Source organism: Phaseolus vulgaris, chromosome 7 (genome assembly GCF_051622355.1).
Source record: "Phaseolus vulgaris cultivar YP4 chromosome 7, ASM5162235v1, whole genome shotgun sequence".
Taxonomy (NCBI): Eukaryota; Viridiplantae; Streptophyta; class Magnoliopsida; order Fabales; family Fabaceae; genus Phaseolus; species Phaseolus vulgaris.
In genome coordinates this window covers 56747446-56775351 of record NC_143504.1, presented here as the reverse complement: position 1 = coordinate 56775351, position 27906 = coordinate 56747446, and the positions used below count along the sequence as shown (strand labels likewise).

General features: G+C 28.4%; 4 protein-coding genes across 5 annotated transcripts; 2 read left to right on the top strand and 2 right to left on the bottom strand.

Annotated features, from left to right (window-relative positions):
* Nucleotides 1–3262: 3262 nt before the first annotated feature.
* On the bottom strand, nt 3263–5591 carry LOC137828354 (putative 2-oxoglutarate-dependent dioxygenase AOP1). The gene is made up of 3 exons (XM_068634884.1): nt 5118–5591; nt 3834–4155; nt 3263–3714 (listed from the first exon to the last, which is right to left on the bottom strand). Exons 1-3 carry the CDS (start codon nt 5489–5491, stop codon nt 3472–3474), a joined length of 939 nt encoding a protein of 312 aa, XP_068490985.1. The 5' UTR covers nt 5492–5591; the 3' UTR covers nt 3263–3471.
* An 8952-nt stretch (nt 5592–14543) lies between these two features.
* On the top strand, nt 14544–15011 carry LOC137829460 (uncharacterized). The gene has a single exon (XM_068636262.1). The coding sequence runs from the start codon at nt 14544–14546 to the stop codon at nt 15009–15011; it is 468 nt and encodes a 155-aa protein (XP_068492363.1).
* A 4716-nt stretch (nt 15012–19727) lies between these two features.
* LOC137830524 (putative 2-oxoglutarate-dependent dioxygenase AOP1) lies at nt 19728–22493 on the top strand. 2 transcript variants are annotated; one of them, XM_068637930.1, is made up of 3 exons: nt 19728–20273; nt 20456–20774; nt 22146–22493. In XM_068637930.1, the coding sequence occupies exons 1-3, from the start codon at nt 19906–19908 to the stop codon at nt 22386–22388; spliced, it is 930 nt and encodes a 309-aa protein (XP_068494031.1). In that variant the 5' UTR covers nt 19728–19905; the 3' UTR covers nt 22389–22493. The 2 variants fall into 2 exon arrangements, with proteins under 2 accessions (XP_068494031.1, XP_090161077.1); XM_090304951.1 differs by having other exon boundaries at nt 19757–20273; nt 22157–22220.
* Nucleotides 22494–24291: 1798 nt separating this feature from the next.
* On the bottom strand, nt 24292–26520 carry LOC137830523 (2-oxoglutarate (2OG) and Fe(II)-dependent oxygenase superfamily protein). Its single transcript, XM_068637928.1, has 3 exons — nt 25989–26520; nt 25291–25615; nt 24292–24736 (listed from the first exon to the last, which is right to left on the bottom strand). The coding sequence occupies exons 1-3, from the start codon at nt 26369–26371 to the stop codon at nt 24515–24517; spliced, it is 930 nt and encodes a 309-aa protein (XP_068494029.1). The 5' UTR covers nt 26372–26520; the 3' UTR covers nt 24292–24514.
* Nucleotides 26521–27906: the final 1386 nt, after the last annotated feature.

Sequence of the window (27906 nt, the reverse complement as noted above, 5' to 3'; positions counted from 1 at the left end):
TGCAAACTTCACATTCAACAACAATTTCATTTGGAAAGTTCATAATGTTGTTTGACATGGTTTAGAACAAGAACTCATTGAGAAGAGAACATGAGTACTTCAAGCACTCAAATGGAATCTTTATATCAAAAAATATTTACACACATTAAATATATACATATTAAAAATAAAATAAAATAAATAATATTTATTAAAAATATTTATGACATTAATTTTTATTTTATATATTAAATGTAGGCGGTCAAAATATAAAAAAATAACTGATATAATAAATGAATATTTTTCTTATGACAGCGATTAAGTTACTTTAGGATAAACTTTTGAAAAAGGTAATACTTTCAATTAATCTATATAAATTTATATATTTAGTTTTATTAAACCAAACTAGGGGTGATTGATCATGTTTATCAAGAACTAGACATAGTTTATGTGTTTCAAACTAACCTCTATAAAAACATTTTTCAATCTCTTTATCCTTTAATTTTTATATTGCATGTTATGAATTTGAACCTAACTTAAAGAGGAGAGTTTATTGAAAATGTTTATTCAAAATGAAAGTTTTTCACAAGTTTCAAGTCGTAGGTATTACCCATTAACCCGAGTTCATAGGTAATACTCACCAATTTTAGTTTGTGGCTAAATCAGTAGGTAATTCTGGATACTTTAAAAAAAAAATTATTATTATTATTTTTAAGCTTTTTATTACTATTTATGATTATTAATATTATAATATTAAATTTACCTAACAATATAGATTCGTGAGTAATATTTGTGGATAATGTAAAATTTACCTATAAATAGAGATTCATGAGAAATAATTCTTAAATAATGTTCAATTTACATACGGATTCATATTTGTGGGTAACAATCCATATAGGTAATGCAAAAGTTACCTACAGATTCAAATTGATGGGTAATAATCCATAGATAATCAGATCCATCGATAATAATTTGTAGATAAAACTAATTTTACCTACGAATTCAAATTCGTGGGTAAATTTGATTTTTTTTTGTAATGATATGTGACACCTAAAAGTTTTATACAAAAACATTCCATTTATGTAAAATCACACATTTGAAATCAAAATCAATTTTTGACTTGAATAACTTTTTTGACAAGAATGATGCTTGATTAGTTGAGTTTTCCTAAGTTGTCATCATTTTCTTGTCTTCTTAGAACACCAAAAAGATTTTCAAGAGACCCCGTAAGTGTCCTAGTCATCCACCCTAAGTGTGTACACTTGGTAAGATAATCATCACCCTAAATTTATTTTTTTGGGTGATGATATTTTGACACCCAACCCCACCTTACACCCACAACAAAATATTAATATTTGTAATATTTTGTTTTAAAAAAAATAAAAAATCTCCTTAATGAAAATATAAGCAAAATGCAAAATGTTAAAATAATTTTCAAAATTAAAAAAATTATAAATAATTAAAATATTAATATTTATTGAGATGTAGGATGGAACATGAATGTAAAAAAAAAAACATTTTTGTATTTTTTTTTATATTCACTATCTTTTATTTTCTTTTTCCATTTCTTTTGGTGTTCTTGTCATGCTTCCACACCTTATCTCTTCCACCCTCTTAAGCTAGACAATAACCACCAAAAATAAAAAGAGACATCTTGGACACACACACCCAAACTCCTAGCCACATCCTTATTTTTTTATCAGCAATGAATAAATAAAATTAGAAGGATACTTCAGGGGTATCCCAACCCATTACAGTAACCGGAAGTGAACTTCCTATATCATCCACAAAAGAAACTCTCCTTTATGGTTGGAGCAGAACAACCTTAAAGTGAGAAAACCATACCCAAAAATATAACCAACAGGTTACCTCAAAGCATCATTCAACTTTACCAAAACACCCATAACCGAGGCCACCTACATTCACCTCGCCAAGCGACGATTTACCCATGCACGTTGCATAACTTCGGCGACCACCGACTACACACATGGAGAACGCCGCTTCCTCGACCGGCGATCTTGTTGACAGAACGCCGCTTCATCGATCGGCGATCATGTAGACCTATGGAGAGCGCCGCTTCATCAAACGGCGATCAGGTTGACCTTTGCATACCTTCGGCGACAACCGACTACGCACGCATGGAGATCTTCGTTTCATCGACCGACGATCAGGTTGACCTAACTTCGACGACCACCGACTACGCACGCATGGAGATCGCCATTTCATCAACCGGCAATCGTGTTGACCTTATATAGCTTCGGCGACCACCGCCTACACGCATATGGAGAACGCCGCTTCATCGATCGGCGATCATGTTGACCTATGGAGAACGCCACTTCATCGACCGGCGATCATGTTGACCTTTGTATACCTTCGACGACCACCTTCTTATGTTTATCTAAGAAAACAAAGAAACCTCACCCATCTTCTCCCAATTATAGGTCACAGACTTAAACATTTTCACCACTCAAATCACCTTCAAAATTCATAATAAACCTTGTTTTAACCTGCCTTAAGAGGTCTGCAACAAAACCCCACAAAAAAAACCTCCAAAGCAACCAAGAAAGACAACCAAGAACCACCACCTTTCATTTCCATAGCTTCCATAAACCTTTAGTCTTTGTTCTTCCAAGAACACTCCAATAAACCTATCTTAAATCCATCCCAACCCTTCATAGAACATCTGCACCTTCAAACTAGGATCCTTCTGCAACAATAGATCACCCTTCACAACAACAAAACCCACCAAGATTCGTCTTGTTGGAAGTTTTGCATCATGTTTGTTGTGTTGCACCTTTAAGGCTTGGACTGGACATTCATTAGCCTATAATTTTTTTAAAGTTTTAACTATTTTATTAATTAAGAGGTAATTTTTTTATAGAATTAATAAAAAAATCAAAAAATGCAGAGTAAGCATAATAACTGACATGGAATGCAAACAAGAACTGGTAGCTTTCTCTGTCATTGGTTGGTCATAAGCTTTTTGAAAACAATAAACAAAGTTTTTTATTTTCTTTTGAGGAAGTTGACAACTGATCAGCTCAGAGAATATTTCAGTATTTATCTGGTCATGGATACATAATAATATCATAACAGGAATGTTTCAACCAAATCCCAGGAATTATTTTAATCTGGGGGGACAAAATCTACATAAATATACCAAAAATATTCTAAAAAATATGAGGAGAAACAATTAAGGAACCATGAACAGAGATATCAGTTACCGTTTTCAATTGAATTTGTCTCATATGTTTTCTATTAACACGTTGACCCAGTTATTTTCTTGTTATTCATAAATCATAACAACCCTTTTATGTCCATTTCATAACACACTCTCAACATTCATCCTCAAAGGTTGCAAAACTTCATAAAATAGATTAATGCAACACACGACACGACACATATATAGCACTGCACAAGGCATCACCAAACTGAACTTTTGAACTTTTTACATCCTTAAAAACATGACAGACAATTCACACAACATGTGTTTCAAATACCACAGTATGCATTGATCCTGGAATCAGATTTTAAGGCTTCTTCAGTGATAAAGAAACGTAGGTATCCATAGTGGTCTAGTGGTTTATAACGTAGAGGATGTTCCTCATCAACTAGCCCCTCTTCTGGTTCCATTATCTTGTTAACATATGAAAGTAGTCCCATTGAGTATCTTTCTTTCTTTGACTTCACTAAAACTCTGTGTTCACAAGCTGGTATTCTGCCATTACTCCATACCTGTGCCATAATGCACATGTATTTAGGGTTTGGTTATTATATAAAATTTAGTGAGACTAAAAGTAAGATTTGAAATATTTTTATGTTTGAGCATAGAAGATTGAAGAAAAGTGACTCACCATCAATGCATCACCACCCATTACCAAATACAAGGAAGGTGAAACACCAACCTCAAACCATTCCCCACCCTTCAATTTGACCCCCAAGCCTTCTACCTTCTGATTCAGTATAGTTAGAAGAGCAGTGTCAGAATGAGGAGGCACTCCCAAATTGCTCTCACCCACTTCTGGTTTTCTGTATTTGTAGCCTCGAAGAACATATTCAGTTGATTCAAGTAAAGACTCAAGTTTCTTCCTCTCCACTCCATAGCTCTCAAACATCATTCTCTTCACAATATGATCAAGTTCCACTAGGTTCTTAGCATAGGAATTCACACTTTTACTAGTGAAAAAGAAAATTCAAAGATTAACATATATTTTTTTATTAATATATATTAATCAAAAGAAAGAAATATATTTTCAAGAATGTAGACATACATGCATATGAATAATCAATGTAAATATTGAGGATGACAAGTAAATGCCGTACATATTATTTTGTCCACAAGATTATAACATTTTTTAGTTGAAAAAATAGTTTATGGAAGAAATTTTACATTATATGGTAAGTTTTGTTCACTTTTACATTGTTTATATCGTAAAAATTTAAATTTATCATGCTTTTTAATTGATTAAAAATGTAAAATAAAATACATTGACATAGTGCATAAATTACACTCTTAATCCTTATCAAACTTTTACTTTTAGTCTATGCAATTTACAAAATCAACCTTTAATTCCTTGATGAAAACAAAAACTAGACTATTTTTATATATAGAAATTAAAGATCAATAATTATTTTTTTTATCAGTAAAAAATAATAAATAAATATGAATCACTTAAATGTGTCTCAACCCTTATAAAAAAAATAGAGTTTCATTTCACATTTTATCACAAACTACCAACAAAATTTTATTCTAAAAAACAATTAAAGAGGTATGCCCTTGCCAGCAGCCAAACAGTCCGGATATATCATCACAATAAATTCCAAAATACATACAAACATAAATAGTTCACCAAACTGTAGTGTCCAACAATATAACACCTTTTCTTTTTACTCTTTTTAATCTCCTATAAAAAAAAAAAACACAACAAAAACAAAAAAATGCATAATATTTACGCATCACAAATACTCTTCCAAAAAGTCATATTAATTTAATGTAAGAAACAAATGTTACTATTGTAAAAAAAACTTTTTACTCCATTAAGAGATAATCACCCTAAACCAATAACTACTTATAGAAAGTGAAACTAAAAGCATCATAATTTCCAAGATCAAAAGTATATTTTGAAGTAAATAGTTACCAGAAATGATGATTTCCTTGTGGCCACATAACATGTGTGTATTTCTGGCAATCCTGAAAGCTGAGTGGATTGATGATACCTGCAGATTCATACAAAGGAATCGAAGGTCGCTGGCCAGAGTAGCTGAATATAGGTTTTTCAGTGGTTTTCCTTCGTTTTGTTTCTGTTGAGAGGTCAAAAAGTTTGCTCATTTCTGAGTAAATAGAGTCATATGTCTGCAAACTGATGTTATCATAGAGTGCCAAGAAAGCACCATGATCCTCAAGTGCACTACGCACTACTTGACAAGTTGAAACCCATGTTTCTGTTCCTTCTTTCAGATTTTGGTTAGTGAAGTCTACAACTTGTAGCTGAGACTGTGTTTCGGATCCCATGACCCTTTGGACTTTAAGCTCCCACCCTAAGGTTTTTTATATATATGAACCACTTATCACAATTTTGGGGGCTGATTCTGTGATGCTGGCTAATGTTTTTTATATGAGTTGCAACATTCCTAATATATATCTCCTTATTTATTTTATTTTTATTACTAATAAAAGAAATATTAATATTGATATATAGAATTTCATTTGGACTTGGAGACTGATGTTATGGGTGGTCCTGATAAACCCAACAAATACTCGATAGGATAGGCTTAAAAATGGCTCCGATATCATGTTAAGAAGTAAGCTTTTAAGCCTAACTCAACCCCATAAAACCGACTCAATGAGGTGAGGTTTGCACCCACTTATATACTATGAAAGGTTATAATCTCTAATCGATGTGGGATTTCCAACCGTTTTCAATAATATAAGTTGATTGAATGTGAATGTTTTAAAGTTTAAATAAACAATAAAACCAATGTCATATTATAATAAAAGATAAAAAAAAACATATTTAATCCTTTATAGAAAATACTATGATTTTATTTAGAAAATACTGTGGATAGTTTTGTATTTTGTTTTTGTAAGGCTGATACTTAATTCAATTATATGTTGTTATAAAGTTTGATCCTATGATAACTTAAATATAATAGAATAATGTTTGGTGCATAGATAAAATATCATTTTCTTATGTGTTTATCTTGGTAGTAGAAATTGTTTTTTATTTTGACGTGGAACTGATTAGAAAACAACAATATTTATATTCAAATAGAAAGATAGTTATAAGATAGTAATTAATAATTTTTAAAAAGTTATATATATTATTTATAATTTTAAGAAAAAGTAACTATATAAAGAAAAAGCTACAATTTACTTAAATTATGATTTTTATTTTTATTTTTTTGAAAATAAAAGAATAAACTGAATGTTACCCTTTAGAGAAAACAAATTTAATGTTGACATTTTAAAGTAATTTATAGCTTATCATATGATTATTACACCTACAGGAAGAAAGATTAAATTGAACATGATAGAATGGCCCATATGCTTCTTCCCTTATGGTTTTGATAATGACAAAGCCTACTATTGAAGCACACTTTATAGAGTCAAAATTAAAAGGAGCTAACTCCTTTCTCATCAATCAAGTCATTATACAATGATCTAATTTAAGCTTTAAAATTAGATTATAAGGTGATTAAACAAGTTACGATATTAACTTGTGTTTTTTTTTACAAGTTCCACTGATTTGGATTAGGGCTAGTTCTGGAATGTGGGATATGGGCTCACCCTTGTCAGACTTGGTCAGGTTCAATTTTTGGTTTTTGGGCTTTGGGTCAACTCTTGAACGGATGTATCTGCAAGAGACTCTGATGATAAAGTCAAGATCGGTATATTTGATTATCAGATGAAAAGTATGTTTGATTATCAGATAAAAATCACTTTACTTACCTCTTAAGCAAATCACCTAATTATAGTTAATGATGTCTGGAGTGCAATTTGGGTTGGTATAGTGAGCGAAATCTGGAAACATAGGAACTCGACCATCTTCAATAGAGGTGTGAAAGATGTGTCTGAAGTGTTTGCTTCGATGCAAGTAAAGGTGTGGTCTTGGATTGTTGCAAAGTCTAATTCTGATTATATCCCTTATTCTAGTTGGGTTCTAAATCCTTTGACTTGTATGAGGCTGTTTCATTGATTATGGTTAGAGTTGATTTTGGTGCCGGTGTGTTGGGTTGGTAGACGTGTTTCTAGGTGTTTGATGTCGTGTTTTTCTGTATAAGGGTTGAACCACCCCTGAAGTGATCCCTATTTATTTATTTTTTATAACTGATAAAAAAAAATTAGACTTTTACTCTTTGTACCTTACAATTATCAAATATACTATAATTGTTTTGAACCTGTTTATTTTAACTTTAATAATACAATATTTTCTTATTTCACTATTTATTTATTTTATTTTTTCATACGTTCTCTCAGTCTTTTGACCTACCTAGCCCGTAAATTACATTAGGTGTTTTCAAATAAGCGTTTTTAAGAAAATTAAATTATGAGAATCGAGTCCTAAGCTAAACTTAAGTTTAACATATACAAACTTGAATTTAAGTTAAGTCCTAAAGACTAAGGGACATGTTTTTAAACTTAATGATCTTATTATTATGCAAAAATATAAATGTTAATTTTATAGCTTTTAAAAATGAAGCCTAAAGCATAATAATTGAAATAAATAAATTAAAACAAGAATTTGCAGCTTTCTTTGTCATGGTCTTTTTAAAAACACAAGAAGCTAAGCTTTTTGTGATGGTTATTTTCATAAAGTTGACAATCAGGTCAGAGAATATTTCAGTATTTATGAGGTGATGGGTACATAATAATATAATGACAGGAAAGTTTAAATAAAATCTATGAATTATTTTAATCTGTGGGGACAAAATCTACACATATTCCAAAAATATTCTAAAATTATGGAGCAAAACAATACAATTAATAGGACAACACTATAGATATTGCCCATTTTATGTATCATATATAAATCCTTGGATCTTGTGCAGAGAAGAACTAACTTTATCCCTCACTAGATATCAATTACAGTTTTCAATTTATTCATCAATCATAACAATCTTAGTAAAACTAGTTTTTTTTTCTTCTAGTTTACTCGAGATTAAGGAATGTATATCCTCTTGAAGAAAATATAATTAAATATTTTTATTTATTATTTTATTAATATTATATATTTACTATTATAAATCTAAATTTTATTTTATTGTTTACTTCAATTATTTTTATAGTGTATTTTTTATTATTTTTTTATATATGATATATTCTCTTATTTTGTAATAAATAACAAATTATTAAATTTCATTTTCTTTCAAACTGTTATACTTGTAATGATTTTTTTTTTATAAAATACTTAAATTAAAAATTTACAAAAATAAATAAATTTTATTTAATTTTTTGTATTAACTTATATGAAGTGATCTACGGATTCGTCAAACACACAATTATATAAGATAAATTAGACCTATTGACTGTTAAGTGTCATGAAAATAAGTCCATTTTCAACAATTTTTTTTTTTTAATTTTAACAAAATTTTTGGAGTAAAATAATAATAATCATTTCATCTACAGAAGATAGCCCGGAACATTTTACATCTTGAAAAATATATGGAAAGATATTAATATAAAAAAAATTATGAAATAAAAATCAATTTAAAAAAAATAATTAATTGATAAAATTAGAGAGCATTGGTAACTTTTATATTAATTATGCAAACTATTATATTTAGTATACTTTTTAATTGGTAAAAAATGCATAAGAAAATGTATGCTCTGATAAAATTAAACTCTGGTCAATTTAATCCTAGTCAAACTTTTATTTTAGACTATAAAATTTACAAAATTGGATCATTTTTATAAAATATAAAAAAATAGCAATAAAAAAAGCCTCATACTTTCAGGTTGTTGCCCTTAGTAGTTAAATATAGACTTTTGAGTGATGTTCATCGATTTTGTTTGTATTGAGAGGTCAAAGAATTTCTTATTATATACTAATATTTTTTTTCCACTAATGTGCCTTTGTAAAGATTTTGATACTAATAATAGATATGTAAGTTATCACTATAGTCAAATTAATTGATTAATATATAGCCCCATTTTATCCCTATTAATACTACTACTTTAACTCGGCCTTTTTTAAATTATATATTTCCATATTTTTAATTTCTATATTTTCTTAAATACATAATTTTTTTTATTTTTAAGTTATATATTAAATATTTACACTAAAAATTAAAAGCATCTTTAGAAAGTAATATCTTGAAAATTATAAAATTATATGCGCAAATAAAAAGTATGAAATGTAATGGGATTTGAAATTCATCATTCGACCATTTGGGAGCTATTCTAACTACTAAAAAAAATTACTAAATAAAAAATAGTTTTAGAAACACAAATAATTAGGTATTATATTAATTAAATTAGACATCATCTTATACATTAAAAAATTATTGACATATGCTAAAATATTTATTTGCTTTTAGTGTTTTATTTTAAATTTCACCTTTAAAGTACTTTTACTCAATCATATCTTTTGTTTGATATTTAATTATTTAAACATAAAAATAAAATAAAACGTGTGAATAATTAAAAGTAGTGTTATGAATTCTGCCTTGGTTTGTGTTGCGTTTATTGTTAGAAGTAATGTTCCGTGGATGCTTCAGAATCGATGGAATACTTGTCTTAATTTTTGTGGGATAACTCATATTTTTCGTGAAGGGAATGCGTGTGCTGATAAGTTGGCTACTTTAGGATTTATTCATAGAGAATCATTTCATTGGTATAATAGACTCCCATCTAGTCTGTTCTTAGAATTCTTTATGAATAGGTATAATCTACCTATGTATCGTTTGTGTTAACATATGAGTTTTGGTATAGTCCCCCCATATTTTTGTATTTTCTTTCTTTTTTCTTTTTTTTAATAATATTTTTTTTATGGCAGATGATTGTTGTTACTTGAAGTGTCAGCTTAGCTGAGATGTCAAGTTGCATAGTGATGCATAACACGGAAATTTTATAAAAAAAAAAAAGTAGTGTTATGAATTATGATGACATTGAAGGAACATTTGGTGAAGGAACATTTGGTGAAGTGAAAATAATTATATTCTGCATTTATCCTCCATGTATATGCAGGTGTAAGATATTGACAGGATTTGTTGGTGTTGATATGGAAAGGGATGAAGAAAAGTTTGTATTTTGTGATTGAACCTATTTTAGTGCTGCCTTTGATAATGTTTTTTAAACAAAAACAAAATGGTCATTAACACGTAACATTCAAATTATTTGGATAGCAACTTCTTTATAAATATTCCTGGACCACTAAATAACTTTACAAATTAAGATGCTTCTCAATTAATTCATTTATTTAGTTTACTTTACAATAATTGGTAATAAAAAAATAAATCTTCAAGAAATGTATAACGTCATGTGTTATCCTACGATATAACAAAATAAATTTGTTTGCATTAGTTGAATTCAACAATCAATGGATATAAGATCTTCATCATTTTCACCATTCACATTTAAATTGATCTCAGAGGCTTCCTGTTACTAGAAAACAGTTCTAATGACTCTTTAAAATCCTCTTCGTGGATGGTTTTAGAATTATAATTCTTTTAGTTGTCATTAATTTTATACTTTTTAATAATAGTGCGAACTGATATTATATATACTAAATATATAATAAATGTTATCTATGTTTCATATTAACTAGAGATAATGATATTGTATCGGTCGGTCCCGGACGACCGAAGGTTGCACATTAAATAACCAAATACAATAAATACGTGGCATGGAACGGTTACAACTAGCGTTGAATAAGTCAAAGACACTTCGAGAAGCACTTCCTTGATTTCAGGAAGCCACTACACACGACCAAGAGACCACTATGCATGTCTTTAGTAACCGGTTACCTGGCCCAGACAAACCTAAGCCCAAGTTAACCTATAAAAGGAACTTATGAGAGGGGGAAAGGTACGTTTTTTCATGATAGGAAAGACTTAACAAAATACTAGCACTGACTTGAGCGTCGGAGTGCAATCGCAGGTACCCCGCCGACCAGACGAACGTGCGCGAGAAGGAAGAAAGACTCAAAGAATCATATAGCTACCGACACGACACCAATTGTGTATCGATGTGGATCAATATTACTCAGGCCCTGACATCCACACAGGTACATATATTTTATACTATATAAATTAGTAGAAACTGAGTCAGTTTTATAAGATTGAGTTAAACTTAAAGTTCACTTTTTAATATGATATAAGAATTTATTCTAACAAGAATTTGTTGGACTAATTAGATCACCCGTTATAATGTCAATATTGGACTATTTATAATATAGTTCCACACATGAGTTGACGAACTTTGACGCGAGGAGAATGTGTTAGAGATCCGACTAGAAATAATGACATTTCATAATATATAAGTGAGTGCAAACATCATCTTATAAACTGATTTTAAGGTGTGTTGGACTCAAAATTCAATTCTTAATATAATCATTTTCGTATATTTACTTTTCTATTTAAATTTATGTGTTATTGGGTAGACATATCTCAATGAAAATACAAACTTATAAGACAATTCAATACATTCAACAAAATTAATAATCAACACAAATAAAATTTATTTCAAAACTATATAAAATAAAATATATTTCACAGTGCAAACTAAATGATAAAAAGTATACAAAAATACAATAAAACCAAGACAAAGATAATCTAAATATTGATGGAGACGATCCAAATCAAATTTATTAATCGTATAAATCTGATTATTAAAAGGTTTTAGTTCATAGTCGACTATTTTTGTTAATAAAACCACCAGAATATGTTGAGACTATGGTATGAGGAAATGGTATACAACAATATTTTACATTAGATTAAATAGTATAAAAACTTTATTATAGTTAATATATTATGAAGGTGTCTTAAATTTTAATCACCTTATTTGCCACCTATTCTGATGTGTTATGAGCAGGTATAGAACAAAGACACAATATTCAGCAAAATAAAATAAAATAAAAAGGAGAATTTGGCATGATATGAAGAGAAGAAGGGAATTTTGTATTTTCTTCTTCAACCTATTTGTGAGTTGCTGATTAATGGTATTTTGAAATAAAAATGGTCCTCACGAGCAAAAATTTAAAATTATTTACATGACAACTTCATTATACAATAACCAATAAATATTCCTGGACCACTCAATAATTTTACAAATTAAAATGGTCATGATTAATTCATTAGACTTTTCAATAATTCTTAATGAAAAAATTAAATATTCAATAAATCTGTAACGTCGTGCTTACTGTATGAGATAACGAAATACATTTCTTTTATGCAAAAAAGAAAATTCTTTCACGATAAAACCTTGCTTAACGTTTTTCTCTGTAGGATACATATATAATAAAATTGAAAATTTGAGAAATAAAATATCTGTATGCAATAAAAAATTAACTAAATTAAAATACCACGTTATAAAGGAATGATGAAATTGTAAATCTTCTTGTCAATTCTCTCACACGTATTTATTGTAAATGAAGGATAATGAAAGTGTTACGAATGTAAAGTAGATATGAGACTGTAAATGTGCAACTAAGGTTATTTTTTCATATGGAGGCACAAGGGAAGGTACAAAGGTGGAGGAATAATTTTTCATTTTAAATGACTCTGATACCATATTAACAAGTGAACTTTAAGTCCAAATCAATCTTACAAAATCGGCTCATAAAATCGGATTTTCACTTATTTATATACTATATAAATGTGTTTATCTTTAGTTGGTGAAATTTTCAACAATAGTTTAAAAGGTAAATTAATTACATTAAGTATAAGTTCTTTCAAATGCCACTAAACTTTACTAAAATCTTCACAACAAACTAAAAGCATCCAACACAGCAATTCCTAAACTAATATTTAGAAAGATAAATTTAATATTTTTAAAAATATGGGGCTGCAAGTGGAAAAAACGGGGTGCTGGAAGAATTTTCCTCTTATAGAAAAAAGGTTTTTATGGGTTTGGCCCATGTAAAAATAAGAAAATGGCAATTTCTTCATACATCATATCAATTTTTAACCTGCACCCTATTATTTTTACAAATTTCCAAAATTATCCTTATTCCGAATTTGAAAATTCAAAATAGTAAATATAATTCAAAAATAAAAAATCTGGAACACAAAATTAAAAATACATTTCAGATAAAAAATTATGGAATTTAAAAAATGTGCTCAGAATATTTCTGGATAAAAGGTTCCAGAAGTAATTGTTATTTACCCCCTTCTTTTATGTAAGGTTTTTTTCGACATTTAAAAGAAGTAATTTTGTCTTTTTCAATAGGAGATTAGGAGATTTTTGTCATTTTCAATAGAAGATTGGACGCATGTTAGAATTGATACGGTGTTGAGAGAAATTACCTGAGAAAATATATACTTTTTAGATTTTGGATTGAAATGGAAATGGGCTTAAAAAACACAAGTAGGTTAATTTCTAACAATAATTTATATTCATATACACATTTTTAAAAGTTAGAAAACATTACAAGAAAATCATTAAATAGAAATTAATTTTTAAAAACCAAAATAATTAGTTACCATAGTAATTAAATTAGAGATCATTTTAGAAACTAAAAAAAAAATTGGTTTCTAAATTAGTTTCTATTATTGTTAAATAGTTTTTAAATTGGTTTCTATTATTGTTAAATAGTTTTTAAATTGGTATCTAATTAGCAACCAAGGTTTTAGAGACCAAATTTAGAAACTAAATAATTGGTAGTTAAAACCTTGGTTGCTAATTAGATACAAATTTAGAAACTATTTAACAATAATAGAAACTAATTTAGAAACCAATTTTTTTTTAGTTTCTAAAATGGTTTCTAATTTAGTTACTGTTGCAACTAATTAATTTGGTCGGTTTCTATTTCATGATTTTTTTTTAAAGTTATATTAGAAAAAAAACTAATCACTAACTTATACAAGAAATAGATTACTTTTAGAAATAAATTATAATAAAAGCAGAAGGACAATCAAACAAATTAAATTAAGAAATTGCATATAAAATGAACGAACTTATATGTATGTATTATTAAATGATTACATTATAATAAGTCCTTTCGTGCATCGATTTTTTTTTTAAATTTTCTTTCTCTGTTTACTATTTCAAACTACTACATGTTCTGAAAAGTGGGCTCAATAAGAAAATGTTGTCATGAATTGCAATTTTCTTTGTTCCATGAATGTCCTTTATATCTGTCATATTCTAATTTTGCTTAACTATATTTGGTTTGAAATTTGAATACAACTATATCTCTTATGTTAAACTAATTCACTCAATATTTCGCTGTTAACTTGTTACCATTAACTTTATTAAACAGAACACCAGAAAACCTTTTTCAATGGACACTTTAAAACAATGTCTTGTGTTGGTGATTTCTATTTCTCAAGTCTTGCATGACCCAGAAAAAAAAACATTGATGTTTTCTAAATCTGCTGTGGAACAACCTAATTTGTTTCTAAAGATGAACGATGATAATGTTGAGTTGAGTTCTTTAGCAAGTGTTGAAGAAATGAAGGGCAATGCAAGTGGTATTGTTCTTTGTCCTAAACCAAGAAGAGTTAGGGTTTTTGCCAGCATCTCAACAAAGTCATTGAGATGGAAATGTTTCCAACAAGGTGAAGAGTCAAATTCAAAAGCAGGGACAGAACTTCAAGACATCACTTCTTTGATCCAAGATGGAGATGTTTCCTCACCCCCATTTCTTCTTGGCTCTCCTCCTGTGAGAGTGGATAACCCTTTGATCAAAGATGCACAATTTGGATATGAAAAACATGTTTTTCAGTCATCATCTTCTCCTTCTTCTGCTTCATCATCATCAGGTTTATTTTCTCCCTCTTCCCCTTTGAGGAGTGTGAGAATGAACTTTGGAATCAAATCTGCTGCTGTTAGAGTAGTAGGGTTTGATTGCCATGTTGGAACTTTTGCTTGATCCTCTGCAAAGGAGTGTAGATACAAGACCATAGACATTTTGTATACCATGGCTCCAGAGTAAATATAATATGGCAGGCTTCAGGGTTTTGCTCATACTGTATATATCAAAATATGGTTTTGAAAGGATGATCATCATCTTTGTTTTTGTTCATGTTGGATACAACAAAATATGAAAATAAATGGATGAATGGAAATTGTAATAAACTTAGATAAATATGGCTCTGGTTTATGGGGTTATACATGCTATGGAGGAAGCTCAAAAGATGAGGCTTACTAATGTCTGGCTGAAATGTGATTCTGCTTTGGTTTGTGCTACGTTTACTCCTAGAACAAATGTTCCTTGGATGCTTCGTAATCGATGAAATGTTTGTCTTAATTACTGTGGGAAAATTAGGTTTAGGGTTACTCATTTTTTGTGAAAGGAATGTGTGTGCTGATAAGTTGGCTAATTTATGATTTATTCATAGAGAATCTTTTCATTAGTATAATAGGCTTACATCTCTTCTGTTCTTAGAATTCTTTATGAATACGTATAGTCTACCTATGTATCGTGTTTTTGTTAAGATATGAGTTTTGGTCTAGTCCCCCATATTTTTTCTATTTTTTTTCTATTTTTTTTTTTAATAATACTTTTTTATGTGATGACAAATGATCGTTGTTACTTGAGGTGTCAGCTTAGCTGAGATCTTAAGTTGCATCGTGATACCTAACATAAAAACTTTTATTTTAAAAAAAAAAAACTTAGATAAATATGCAAATTTTGGTAAAGAAATATAGTTGTTTATCTTCAGATTTTATTTACCTCAATTTCTAATTTGATTCCCCTTTTCAATATATATTTTCTTACATCTATTATATTAAGGTGATAGATACTTGTATGCTTGAATTGACTATATTATTGATGACTGTTGTTTATGTGTAATTATTGGAAAGAAAATAAGATTTTTGTTTGAGATCAAATAGTTCAACTACCAATAAAATTTTAATGCTTGAATCACTATGTTTTTAAGTTTAAATTTATATTGTGATACAATTTATTTAAATTTATTTTTCAAAAGGACTAAATTTATTTGTACTAGTATTTACTTATATAATTTTAATAAAATATTAAGAATTTATACTTTCCTATCACATGTAAATATTAGGAATTTCAAAGTATTTGAAAGGTTTGAAATATTTTCTCACGAACTATATGTCCATTACACATTTGCTAATAGACTAAGTAGATGGCTAATGGTAGAAGAGAAATTTAACTAATGGGATTGAATTTTATAAATTTATTTGACATTTTTCTAATTTAAAATAACTATATGGGAAACACCCTCGTAATCTTAAAGACTAAAATGAGGGTTTATACTAAATAGTTTGATATAAAAAAACAATGATTTTTTTATGAGAGGTATGTGAAATGAGTTAAATTGTAACCTTAGGGAATCAAAATGTCTAATATAAAATTGTAATGCACAAAAAAATTGGATCCTTGGAACACATGCATTACTAAATAGAGTATTTTGGTAAAATATTATTTATGAGATTTAACCCTAATTTCACACACAAAACAATAAATTTATATTGCGAGAGATTTATATTTTTATGATGGTAAAATAGAATACAACCAATATCTCACTTTCACAAAAATGTATAATTTATCATATTTAATCCCAATTTCACTTCAGTAATGTAATATTTTTTTTTATCAGCAATAATAAATAAATAAATAGAATCACTTCAGGGTGATTCAATTCATAAACATAACAAGACATTGTAGTATACATCTTCAACACACCCACTCCCAAACGAGGAAAAAAGCCACAATCATGCATAAACAAACTAGAAACCACCAAAGTTATAAAAGGGGTAAAGAGGATAACCCAACAAACAAACAAAAAGCGATAGAGAATATCCAACCCAAACATGTATGCCATTAATGTATATTTGAAGTCTAGAATTTGGAAATATAATACTGAAATTGGTAATTTATTTTTTAGTCAATTAATATGTATATATATATATAATTATAAAATAAGTATTTTTTAGCAGAAAATAATAATTTAGGCGGAGAAACAAAATTAATAAAATATATCATTTTCTTTTAAAAAAAAAAAACAATTTAGGCAACTCATGGATATCTTGTGGCTATATATTTTAATAATACACTCGTAGATAAAAAAAATATTTTGTCATCAATAAAATATCAAAGACACGAAAACAATTAAATTAATAAAAATATTTTACTTGGGTATATGAAAATGGTGAGATGCATCAAATAAAAAAGCTAGAAAAGGACATAGACATGACAAATTTGAAAATGTATCGATGAAACCCATAATTTTCTAAACTAAAATAAACCCCACAAATAGTGCTTTGAAATTATGAAAATAAATTAATGTTATCTTTCTATGGTCCCTTAATTGGTCAAGGTTCAATGAAATGGACCTTCCAACATCACCAAAAAGATTATATATGGTTTTGTTAATTAGGTTTCCATATATATGACCAAGAAAGAAAGAGCCAAATGCAATGAAAATCAATGCATTTGATTGGATATTAAATAATTATTAAAATGAATTAGCATTTGGCAGCTTCATTTGTTTGTAATCAAAATTCAAATGTTTGAAATAAAACAAAGATTTGTTTGAAATCATGAATGATTATAACAAATGTGGTCCTAAGTGTTGATTAGTAGTGATATCACTAGAGATATAATTCTATAATATTAAAAATCTGGGACCAGAAAATGATACAACATTGGACGTATATATATTAATGTGTATTAAAAAATTATTGCACGAATAATTTTCTAGAAATTGATGAAAAAATATAATAATTATCTCAATTGACGACAATTGAAAAAATTACAAGAATCATTGATCACAGACGTGGACCTTCATAAAAGTATATTTTAAATAAAAAAATTAGTTAATTTTATCCCGTCAACATAGAAAGTAATTGAATTTTGTTTAATTAATAAAATAATTAACATTTTTGTACTATCAGTTTAATTTAATTAATATTTAATACATAGTAAATTTCTACTAATTGATATCCGTTATTATAACACATATGTGGAAAATTGATAATTATAGTATTTAGTACTATAAGAAAATTATTTAATATTATTTAATTGTAAAGATAAAAAAAAAGTTATTGTAGTAACTAAGTTTGTTTGATATTAATTTAAAAATTATTTTATAGATTTTTATTAATAATAAAAATTATTTAGATACCAATAATTTTTTAGTTTATAAAATAATATCTAACTTAATTACTATATAATTAATTATTTATTGTTTCTATAATTAGTTGATATTAAATGATTTTATTGTAATACAGTAAAAAAAATTACATTATTAACTAATATTTTTTTATGTATAATTAAAGTAATTTTTTAATATATATCAATCCGAAAATTATATATTATAGTATTAGAGTTATTATATTTCAACCAATAAGTTATATATAAAAATAAACATGTTCACATGCTACCACAATTTCACACCTTACCTCCATACATGCACACACGCTCACACGTCTTCATACACATACATGCCTACACACTATTCACACTCACATACGTGAACACACAAACTATAAGTAAAAAGAATTATATTAAATTAATTTCGATACATACTTATTAATTAATTTCAAAACTAAATTCATGCCTTTAGTAAGTTTGAAATATCCTTTATACAGAATAATAATTAAAATTAAGTTTTTAATATTAATTTAGAATTCTATATTTTAATCTATCTTATATAGTGTAATAATATTTAAACAATGTAGAAAAACAACTAAAGTAGTGTAAAATTTAATATATTTATGAATAAAATTTTATAATAATTTTTATTTAATAATTTATTTTTGAATATATATAAATTCACGTAGCCATGCATTGGATTTTTTTACCATAAACAAGAGAAACTATTGGAAATAAAAATGGGAGATGTGTAAAACTAGAAGTTTTTAGGTTTAAACATCAAAGATCAAACTTATAAAATGGTAGATAAGTTAATAAATTATCACACCTAACATATAAGACAAAAGCAGGATGTCTAAAAAGAAATTGTTTGGTTTTACGGAGTTATATATGTTATGAAGGAAGCTCAAAAGATGAATCTTACTAATGTATAATTTGGATGTGATTATGTCTTGGTTAGTGGTGCATTTAGTGCTAGGACTAAGATTTCATGGATGTTTCGGGATTGGTGGAACACTTGTCTTAATTACTCTGGAAAAATAAAGTTTATGGCTACTCATTTTAATAATAATTTTTTCATATGATGACAGATGATTATTGTTACTTGTGATGTCAGCCTAACTGATATGTCAAGTTGCATAATATATCTAACATAAAAACTTTATAAGAAAAATGAGTAAAAGGAAAGAGAAAAAGATATATTGTATATTAAGTTTCCATCTATGATAATAAATATCGCAGTTTAAATAGACATGAGAAAAAAAATCTAAAATAAAAATAAAAATATTAATACAAATGTGCAACAACACATGAAAAAATAAAATAAAAATGACATGGAGCAATTATACATGCGAATATAATGGTGGAATATTCTTCTAGTTAACAGTTTAAATTATATTAATAAAATTAATTTAATTTTAAATATAGTAATTTAATATATAATTTAGAATACACATATGTATTTAAAATATAATATTATTTCAGTTTAAAAAATATGTATACTTTTTATTTTATTACATAAGGAATGAACTCTTAATTTCATGGACGAACTTGACCAAGAACTCCAGAGAAAAAAGGTAAGAAACTCTTAAGACTCTAGCCAGAATCCTACAACCAATCTACAGACTCAGAGAGAAATTATTCTCAGTGCATAAAAAGATCTCATAACTTAATCTTTTGAAAGGTGTGAATTAGGATGATGTGTGAATATCCTCTTCCTGTTGTTGACTTCTCCACTGAAAACATGAAGCCTGGCACTGATACATGGCTTGCAGCATGTCAAATGGTGCGTAGAGGCTTTGAGGATCACGGTTGTTTCCTTGCAAACTTCAACAAGGTTACTCCAAAGCTTCTCAACTCCCTTTTCTCTGCTATGGAACAACTCTTTGGTCTCCCTGTGGAAACCAAAAGGAGAAAAACCAGTGACAAACCCAACCATGGCTACACTGGACAAGTACCCACATCCCCTCTATTCGAATCCTTTGCCATTCACAATCCATCCAACATTCAAGATTGCCAAAAATTCTCACGCGTTATGTGGCCAACAGGAAATCATCAATTGTGGTACTTATTATCATCCACACTTTTACTTATATCACTTACATGTAATCACGATTTATATTTGGTTATAGCTTGCTGATTTTCTGGTTTTGGAGATTCTTGATCCATACTTATTTATTATTGTTGATAAAGAAAAAACTTATAATATAATCAAGGTTATTAACTACTTTTATCTCTCTTATCAGTGAAAGTGTGAACGAGTATGCAAAGTTGTTACAAGAGCTGGACCAAAGCGTGAAGAGAATGGTGTTTGATAGCTATGGGTTGGACAAGGTGAAATGCGAGATGTTCCTGGAATCAACGGATTATAGTTTTCGAAGCTACAAATATAAGATACCTGCGGTGGATGAGAGCAATGTGGGGGTGAATTCTCATACGGACTCAACCTTCATAACCATATTGCATCAGAGGGTAGACGGATTGGAAGTTCAATTGAAAGATGGAGAATGGTTTGGTATTGATGCCTCACCTTTGTTTTGTGTCATTGCTGGTGATGCATTTATGGTAAGCTTCTATCACTCCTCAATCAATATTTTGGTGTGGAAATATGACAATTTAGTTTCCTAGATAACAAAATTATTCTTAAAAAGTCTGAGGATTACTCTAAAATCACTTGATCTCTTACTTAGTCTCAAGGTATCTGGAAGTTTTACATCTGATACTGAAGTCAGTATTATCATATCAGTAATAAATGTCTTGATATAGTTGTTCATTTATACTATTATTCTTAATGGATCTTTAACTATGGGATCTTTAGAATTGATCAGGTCATTCTTAATGTTGATTTATTTGCTGTAAGATTATTAGTTTTAGATATTTATTGTTATTTGATTGATTACATAAACATTATATATTAACATTATATATTGTCTCACAATTTTTTATCTTATTTGTTTTTTTTTTAAGACTGATACTTCTTAGTTTTTTCTAGTATTTTATCAATGTTATTTGGTTCTTCTCGTTTACTTCTCGATTTTGTCTGGTCCTTCTTATCAAAACTGATATTTCTTAGTTTTATCTTGATTTTGCTCCTTTGTTTAAATTGTATGATGCGTTAGTCTAAATCTTATTGGTTTACAAGATCGTAGTATACATTTGCTCTTTAATTTCAAGTTTAATTTGATGAATCTAAAAGAAAATTCCACACCCTTCCCAAAATATTGGATTATGTATACACAAACTATTTAAACAAATAATATAGATGTTTTTAGTAATTAAATTGTTCCACATTTGGATTGTTGTAATAAGTGAGACTTGGAGTCAAGAGAATAATTTTATTTTTAAAGTGGTGTGATTGATGTTAAAAAATATTTATTTTGGTTCAATTAAAGGTCTAATTGTAGATATCTTCGATCTATGTTTCTTATTATGATTGATTTCTTGATCTTCTAGTTTGTATGAATTTGATTAAATGATGTTTTAGTATTGTTGGTTAGTTTCTTTATGGATAGTTTGGTGTTTGCAGGTGTATTGTTAGTTGGATGTTAAAGTTGTCATTTTTTTAGAATACTTTGGAAGTTTATGTTGTTTTATATAAAAGTTAGATTATCCTAAAAACTTGATCTTGTACTGAAATTTTATTTTGATCTGTAGTGCAATGTTTGTTGGATCATTAGTTAGTAGAGTGTTAGAAAACTTGTTTTTGGAGTTTTGTATAAGGGTTGGAACACTCCTGAAGTGTCTCATTTTATTTTATTTATTCTTTGTTGATTAAAAAAAACCCTAAAAACTGTTCATAAGCAAAAGATGATTATATACCCTAAAATATATTTGAAAGTTTATATATTGAGCTTTTTTTCATTATTTAGTCTTGGATTCCATTTTGCATAACATTTGACTTGTGTGCATTAATTGATTTACTAATTATTTGCGTAGGTATGGAGCAGTGAAAGGATTCGAGCTTGTGAACATCGTGTCATCTTGAACTCAAAAGTAACAAGGTACTCCTTAGGACTTCTTTCGTACAGTACTAAGATGGTGCAGACATTGGAGGATTTAGTCGATGAAGAACATCCAATACGCTATAAGCCATTCGACCATTATTCGTATGTTGGTTTTCGTTTCACAGAAGAAGCCGTCAAATGTACAAGTCGTATCAAAGCTTATTGTGGTATTTAATTTCACACAATCTATGTATCTTACGAGGGAGTTGAAGACCCTTTTATTTGTATAACTATGGCATGTTTAAATGAATATTATTTCAGTGTGTTGCTACATCTTAAATCGGTCCATTCATTTATTTACACTAAATTTTATGTCATAAGGTTGATTGTATAAATTCATTTCAAGAATTAAAATGAGAAACTCTTGAAAATATAACTTTTGTCAAGAAATAAATACTAGAATGTTAGTTCCTGGATCCTGGATTGATCTACTAGGAGAGAAGAATCACTATGAAGGAAGAAAAAAAGATTTGTTGAAATTAAAAGATGAAAGTGGTTTGAGAACCTGTTTGTGGTTTGGGCTTTTGTATGAGGTTCTTTTGGTTCTGTTTAAAATGTTTTTTTTTGGAATGTAGACCAAGGTTTTGAGGTTGCTTCTTCCTGCACCTCCATACCTTCTTCTCTCACCTCCATAGATTTTCGTATTTCCAAAAATGCCCCTCTTTAATATTTCGGATTACATAATCCGGAAGTCATTTTTCAAATTTGTAATTAGTTTCTGGATTATATAATTCGGAAGTCTTTTTTCAAATGCGTTTCCGGATTACATAATTCGGAAGCTATTCTATGGGGGTGGCACAAGAAGGATACAATTGTATTTTCATGTTGTGTATGGAGGTGCCAGAAGAAGATATGGAGGTGCAGGAAGAAACAGTCAGGTTTTGAATGTGATGTAATATTTTTATGAAATTTTAAATTTGCAGGTGCTTGAAGAGTTATTATTTTTTATGTTTTATTAAGATGGACATGTAAAAGTTGACACTATTCTTAGGATTTGTTGTATAAGAATTGAATTATCTCGAAATACTCTTTATTATTTTATTTTTATTTTATAAAAAACAACTAAAATCTTAATTCTCGAAAGAATTCTAAAATTATATTGAAAGTGAAGATCTCAAGGAAATAAATAAGAGATATGTTGAAAGAATTAGAAAAAGAAATATAAAAGCTCTCAATTTGTAAATGTCATTATAGTTACTTCCCATGACTTTTACCATTTCCATGTAACACATGTGTTTCCTAGAAGTCTAATGATGAGTTTTTCCTTAATTTTAGAAACTAGACCTTGTTGTTTGAGATTAGGGGTGACAAAATGGATTGAACCCGGTGGATCGACCCACCAATCCATCTTCATTTAGATGAAACGGATTAACCTTTTAAAATCGTCAACTTATCAAGCCACAAATACAAAACAAAAATTATAAAAGTGACGGATTACAAATTTAAATATGTATAGCCTAGATATGGGTTAGCCCGACTCGATCGCTTTTGGTGGACCAACAGGGAGTCGAGTCAAAACAGATTAGACTAACTTTTCACTCCTATTTGTGTCGCTTACTTTTAATTAATATAGTAATTAATTACTTTTTATCTCTAAAATTAGTTTTGTTATGATAACCAAGTGACTATATATTTATTAATAAAAAAATGTTACAATGCAATTTATCTATTTTATATTAAAATTATCCATTAATTATAATCACATTAACAAATATTAAAATTAAATAAATTAATTCTAACAAAATCAATATTTATTTTAATAAATATTAAAAATAAATTACATGAGTACTGAATAACTTAACGCTTAACGCTAAAAGAAAGAGGGAAATGATCAATACCATAGATGATGTAAAATATTTCATAATTATGCGATCATATAGAGCATATTTTTTTATAACATATAATTATTTAAATGTCTTAATGATAACATTTTTAACTAGATGATGTTTTGTTAGTATATGACTATTATTTAAAATTCCAATGTTAATTATAATTTCAAGGTGCACCTAATTTTGTCTGTAGAGGAATTTTTATAATAAATTATCCTTAACATGTGTTTTTCATTTAGGGTTCTCGGATTTTTCTATCCCATTTCAAATCCATACATTGATTCACTTTCATTAAAATCCAACATAGTTTTGAGACAACACATGTATAGCAATAGAAGCCAAATGAAGAAGACGTAACAGAGAAAATACAAAAATCAAACATGAGAATCCAAAGTGCAGTGAAGCTATTTCCAAATATGAAATACATATAACACATAGTTTGGTGAAAGTTTAACCTAGGCAAAGCTTTTCTTCAAACGCCACAATAAGCTTTCATATTAGCACTGTAAAAGTTTAGTAATCCAAGATGATCAAAGGGCTTATAGTGCACTGGGTGTTCTTCATCAATAAGCTCTTCTGGCACTTTCATAATTCCTTTGTAGAAGGCAAACAGACCAAGAGAGTACCTTGTGTCCTCCCCATTCTTCATCACAACCTTATGATTAGGGGACTGTATTCTGTCATTGCTCCAAGCCTGCATTATTCAACTTCTCTAGTCTCAATATATTCCCCACATTTTCTTTTTTATAGTTAAAAACTTTCTGAAGTATAATTACAAAAACTACTAAAACTTCCTTTAGAGTATATTCAACCTCATAAAACTAACTTATAAGATGAGGTTTGTATCTACCTATATACTATGAAATGTCATAATTTTTAGTTGATGCGGGATCTTTAATCTTTACTCACGCTGAGACTACCAACTCGTGCATGAAACTATATATTATGGGTGATCCAATAACGGTCTGATAGCGGGTGGTCTGATAAATCCAACAAACCATCGCTACAATAGACTCGAGATGGTTATGATACCATATTAAAAAGTCGAGTTTAAACCTAACTCAATCTCTTGCACTCATTTATATACTATGAAATATCATAATCCGTAGTCAATATACGATCTCCAACATAATAAAATAAATTAAATGATATCAATTTTGCTTACACCAACAAATATATCATTTAATATAGTTTTTTTTTTATCAAAATCGACTAGTATGAAGTAACAATATTTAGTTTTGTTCTCACCATGAGTGCATCACCAGCCATGACAACAAAGGAATTTGTTGAAGAGAAATCAACATCAATCCAGACACCATTCCTTGTCTCCACCATGAGTGCATTGACATGATTTTGATGAAGAATTGTGGTGAAGCTCTTGTCAGTGTGAGCCAAAAAACCCAGTTGAGGCTCAACCTCTTCTGGTGCTGTGTGTTTCAAAAGCCTGAGGAGATAACTTGTAGACCCTATGTATGACTCATAGTACTCTGAAAGACCATAACTTTCAAATATCATTCTCGCCACCTTCCCATCCAGTTCTTCTGCTACCTTTGCATACTCAATTATATGTTTACTACATCAATCCACAACAACAAAAGTTAGTAAAACCACTTTAGTATATAATAATGAAAAGACTATAAATAAAGTTTTTCTTATCTTTCTAATGATTTTTTTTATCGACAAGAAAAAAAAATGAAACAGTTTAGAAATGGTCCAACCTTTTTACAAAATAACTCTTTTCAAAAGAGAGATCTTATAAACTTATCAAAAATGTCAACTCAAAACCAACAGAACAACTAAAGAAAACACCACAAAATCCACTCGGTAACTCAGTATCATAGGTTTTTAATAAAAAACAAACAAGTACACGGATCAAGATTGGTGAAAAATAAAAATATGATAAGATAAAATAATTGAGTGAAGGAAGAAATTAGATGGGTATGTACCAAAACTGATCATTGCCTTTTGGCCACATTTTGTGGGCAAAACTTTGAATTCCCTCTAGGGTTGTTCCCTGGTCTATACCCATGCTTTGGTGGAGGGGAATCTTGGGGTGTTGTCCAACGTAGCCTTTCAAGGGTGCACCCTCATATGTGTTTCTTCTTTTGGTTTCAACTGAGAGATCGAACAGCTCCTTCATGGAGCAGAATACATCATTTCGTAGCTCATCACAAACTTTATCATACACAGCTACAAAGCAACCATGTTCTTCAAATGCTTTGCGCACACTTCTGCATCTTTCTAACCAGGAATCGCTCCCTGGCTTCAACTCTTCTGTGCTGAAATCTAGAACAGGAAGCCTAGGATGTTGTTCTTCAGAACCCCCCATTCACTGTGATGTCTCTCTTAATTATTGGTTTTGCTAACTACTGCTTCAAATTGGACTATGATTTTGAAGCTTGAGCAGAAGAACAATATTTACATACTTTTATAGAATATGTGTACAGTCTAACAGTTGAATGTAACGAGTCTAACAATATTTTATTCGATATCAATTCTATATTTATTTTCTTTATTCTTAAGATAGTATCAGAGTCATTTTTTTAATCTATTCTAACGATTATTTGTTAGATTTATTATGTCACTTTTGTTGGACCGTTATCGAACCACTTATAATATATAGTCTCACATACAGATTGGTAGCCTAAGCATGAGAAGGTGTCACTACAGGAAAATCATGAAATAAAAATCAATTTTAGAGATAAAAAATAATTAGTTATTATAGTGACTAAATTAAAGACCATTTTAAAAACTAAAAAAACTTTTCGTTTCTAAATTAATTTCTATTATGGTTAAATGGTTTCTAAATTAGTATCTAATTAGTTACCAAGGTTTTTGCTACCAAATTTAGAATCTAAATAAATGGTAGTTAAAACATTGGTAGTTAATTAGATACCAATTAGAAACTATTTAACAATAATAAAAATTAATTTAGAAACCAAATTTTTTTTTAGTCTTTAATTTAGTTCATATAACAACTAATTAATTTTTGTTTCTAAAATTAATTTTTATTTCATGATTGTCTTGTGGATTGAACGTAACAAGTTTAATCCTTCATTTATATTATTCAATTATTATGTTATGTTATTATTCTAATATATAAATAAAGAAATCAAGAATATCAATCTTATATTTATTTTCTTGATTCTTTATAACTTTCAAACAATAATAAAGTTAAGAACAGTTCAAAGAAAACACTTAATTAAGGTATGAAATTTCAATAATGACAAACCAATTAAACTAAAGAGTTTTTTTAATATTCTCCGTATATGTTAAAGCCAACAATGTGAGTATAAATGTATTAATATTTTGTAATCTTTTAAAATATTATGTATATTATTGAATTATTGGAGGTCCCACTTTAGGGTGGTCATGATTCATGTGCCATTAGCCAAGATTAAGTTATATAATGACATTTTAGTAATTAATAAATTAATTGCTTTTCGATCTTAGCTATAATATGTCTTGTCCAGCGCAAGGTAATTTGTATTTTGTATGGGTGACAAGGACTTTGCTGTAAATACTTTTATTTTATTTCACAAGTCAATGAAGGCTTTACTTTAGTTTGAATTCTAAATTTTTAATTAAATAGTGTGTTTTACAGTGATTATGGATTGTGTCTTAAAAAAAATAATGAAATAAACTAAACATTACAAGAATAACATTAAATAAAAACCAATTTTTAGAAACTAAAATAATTAGTTGCAATAGTAACTAAATTAGAGACCATTTTAGAAACTAAAATAACAATTGATTTCTAAATTAGTTTCTATTATTGTTAAATAGTTTCTAAATTGGTATTTAATTAGCGACCAAGATTTTAACTACCAATTATTTAGTTTCTAAATTTAGTCTCTAAAACTT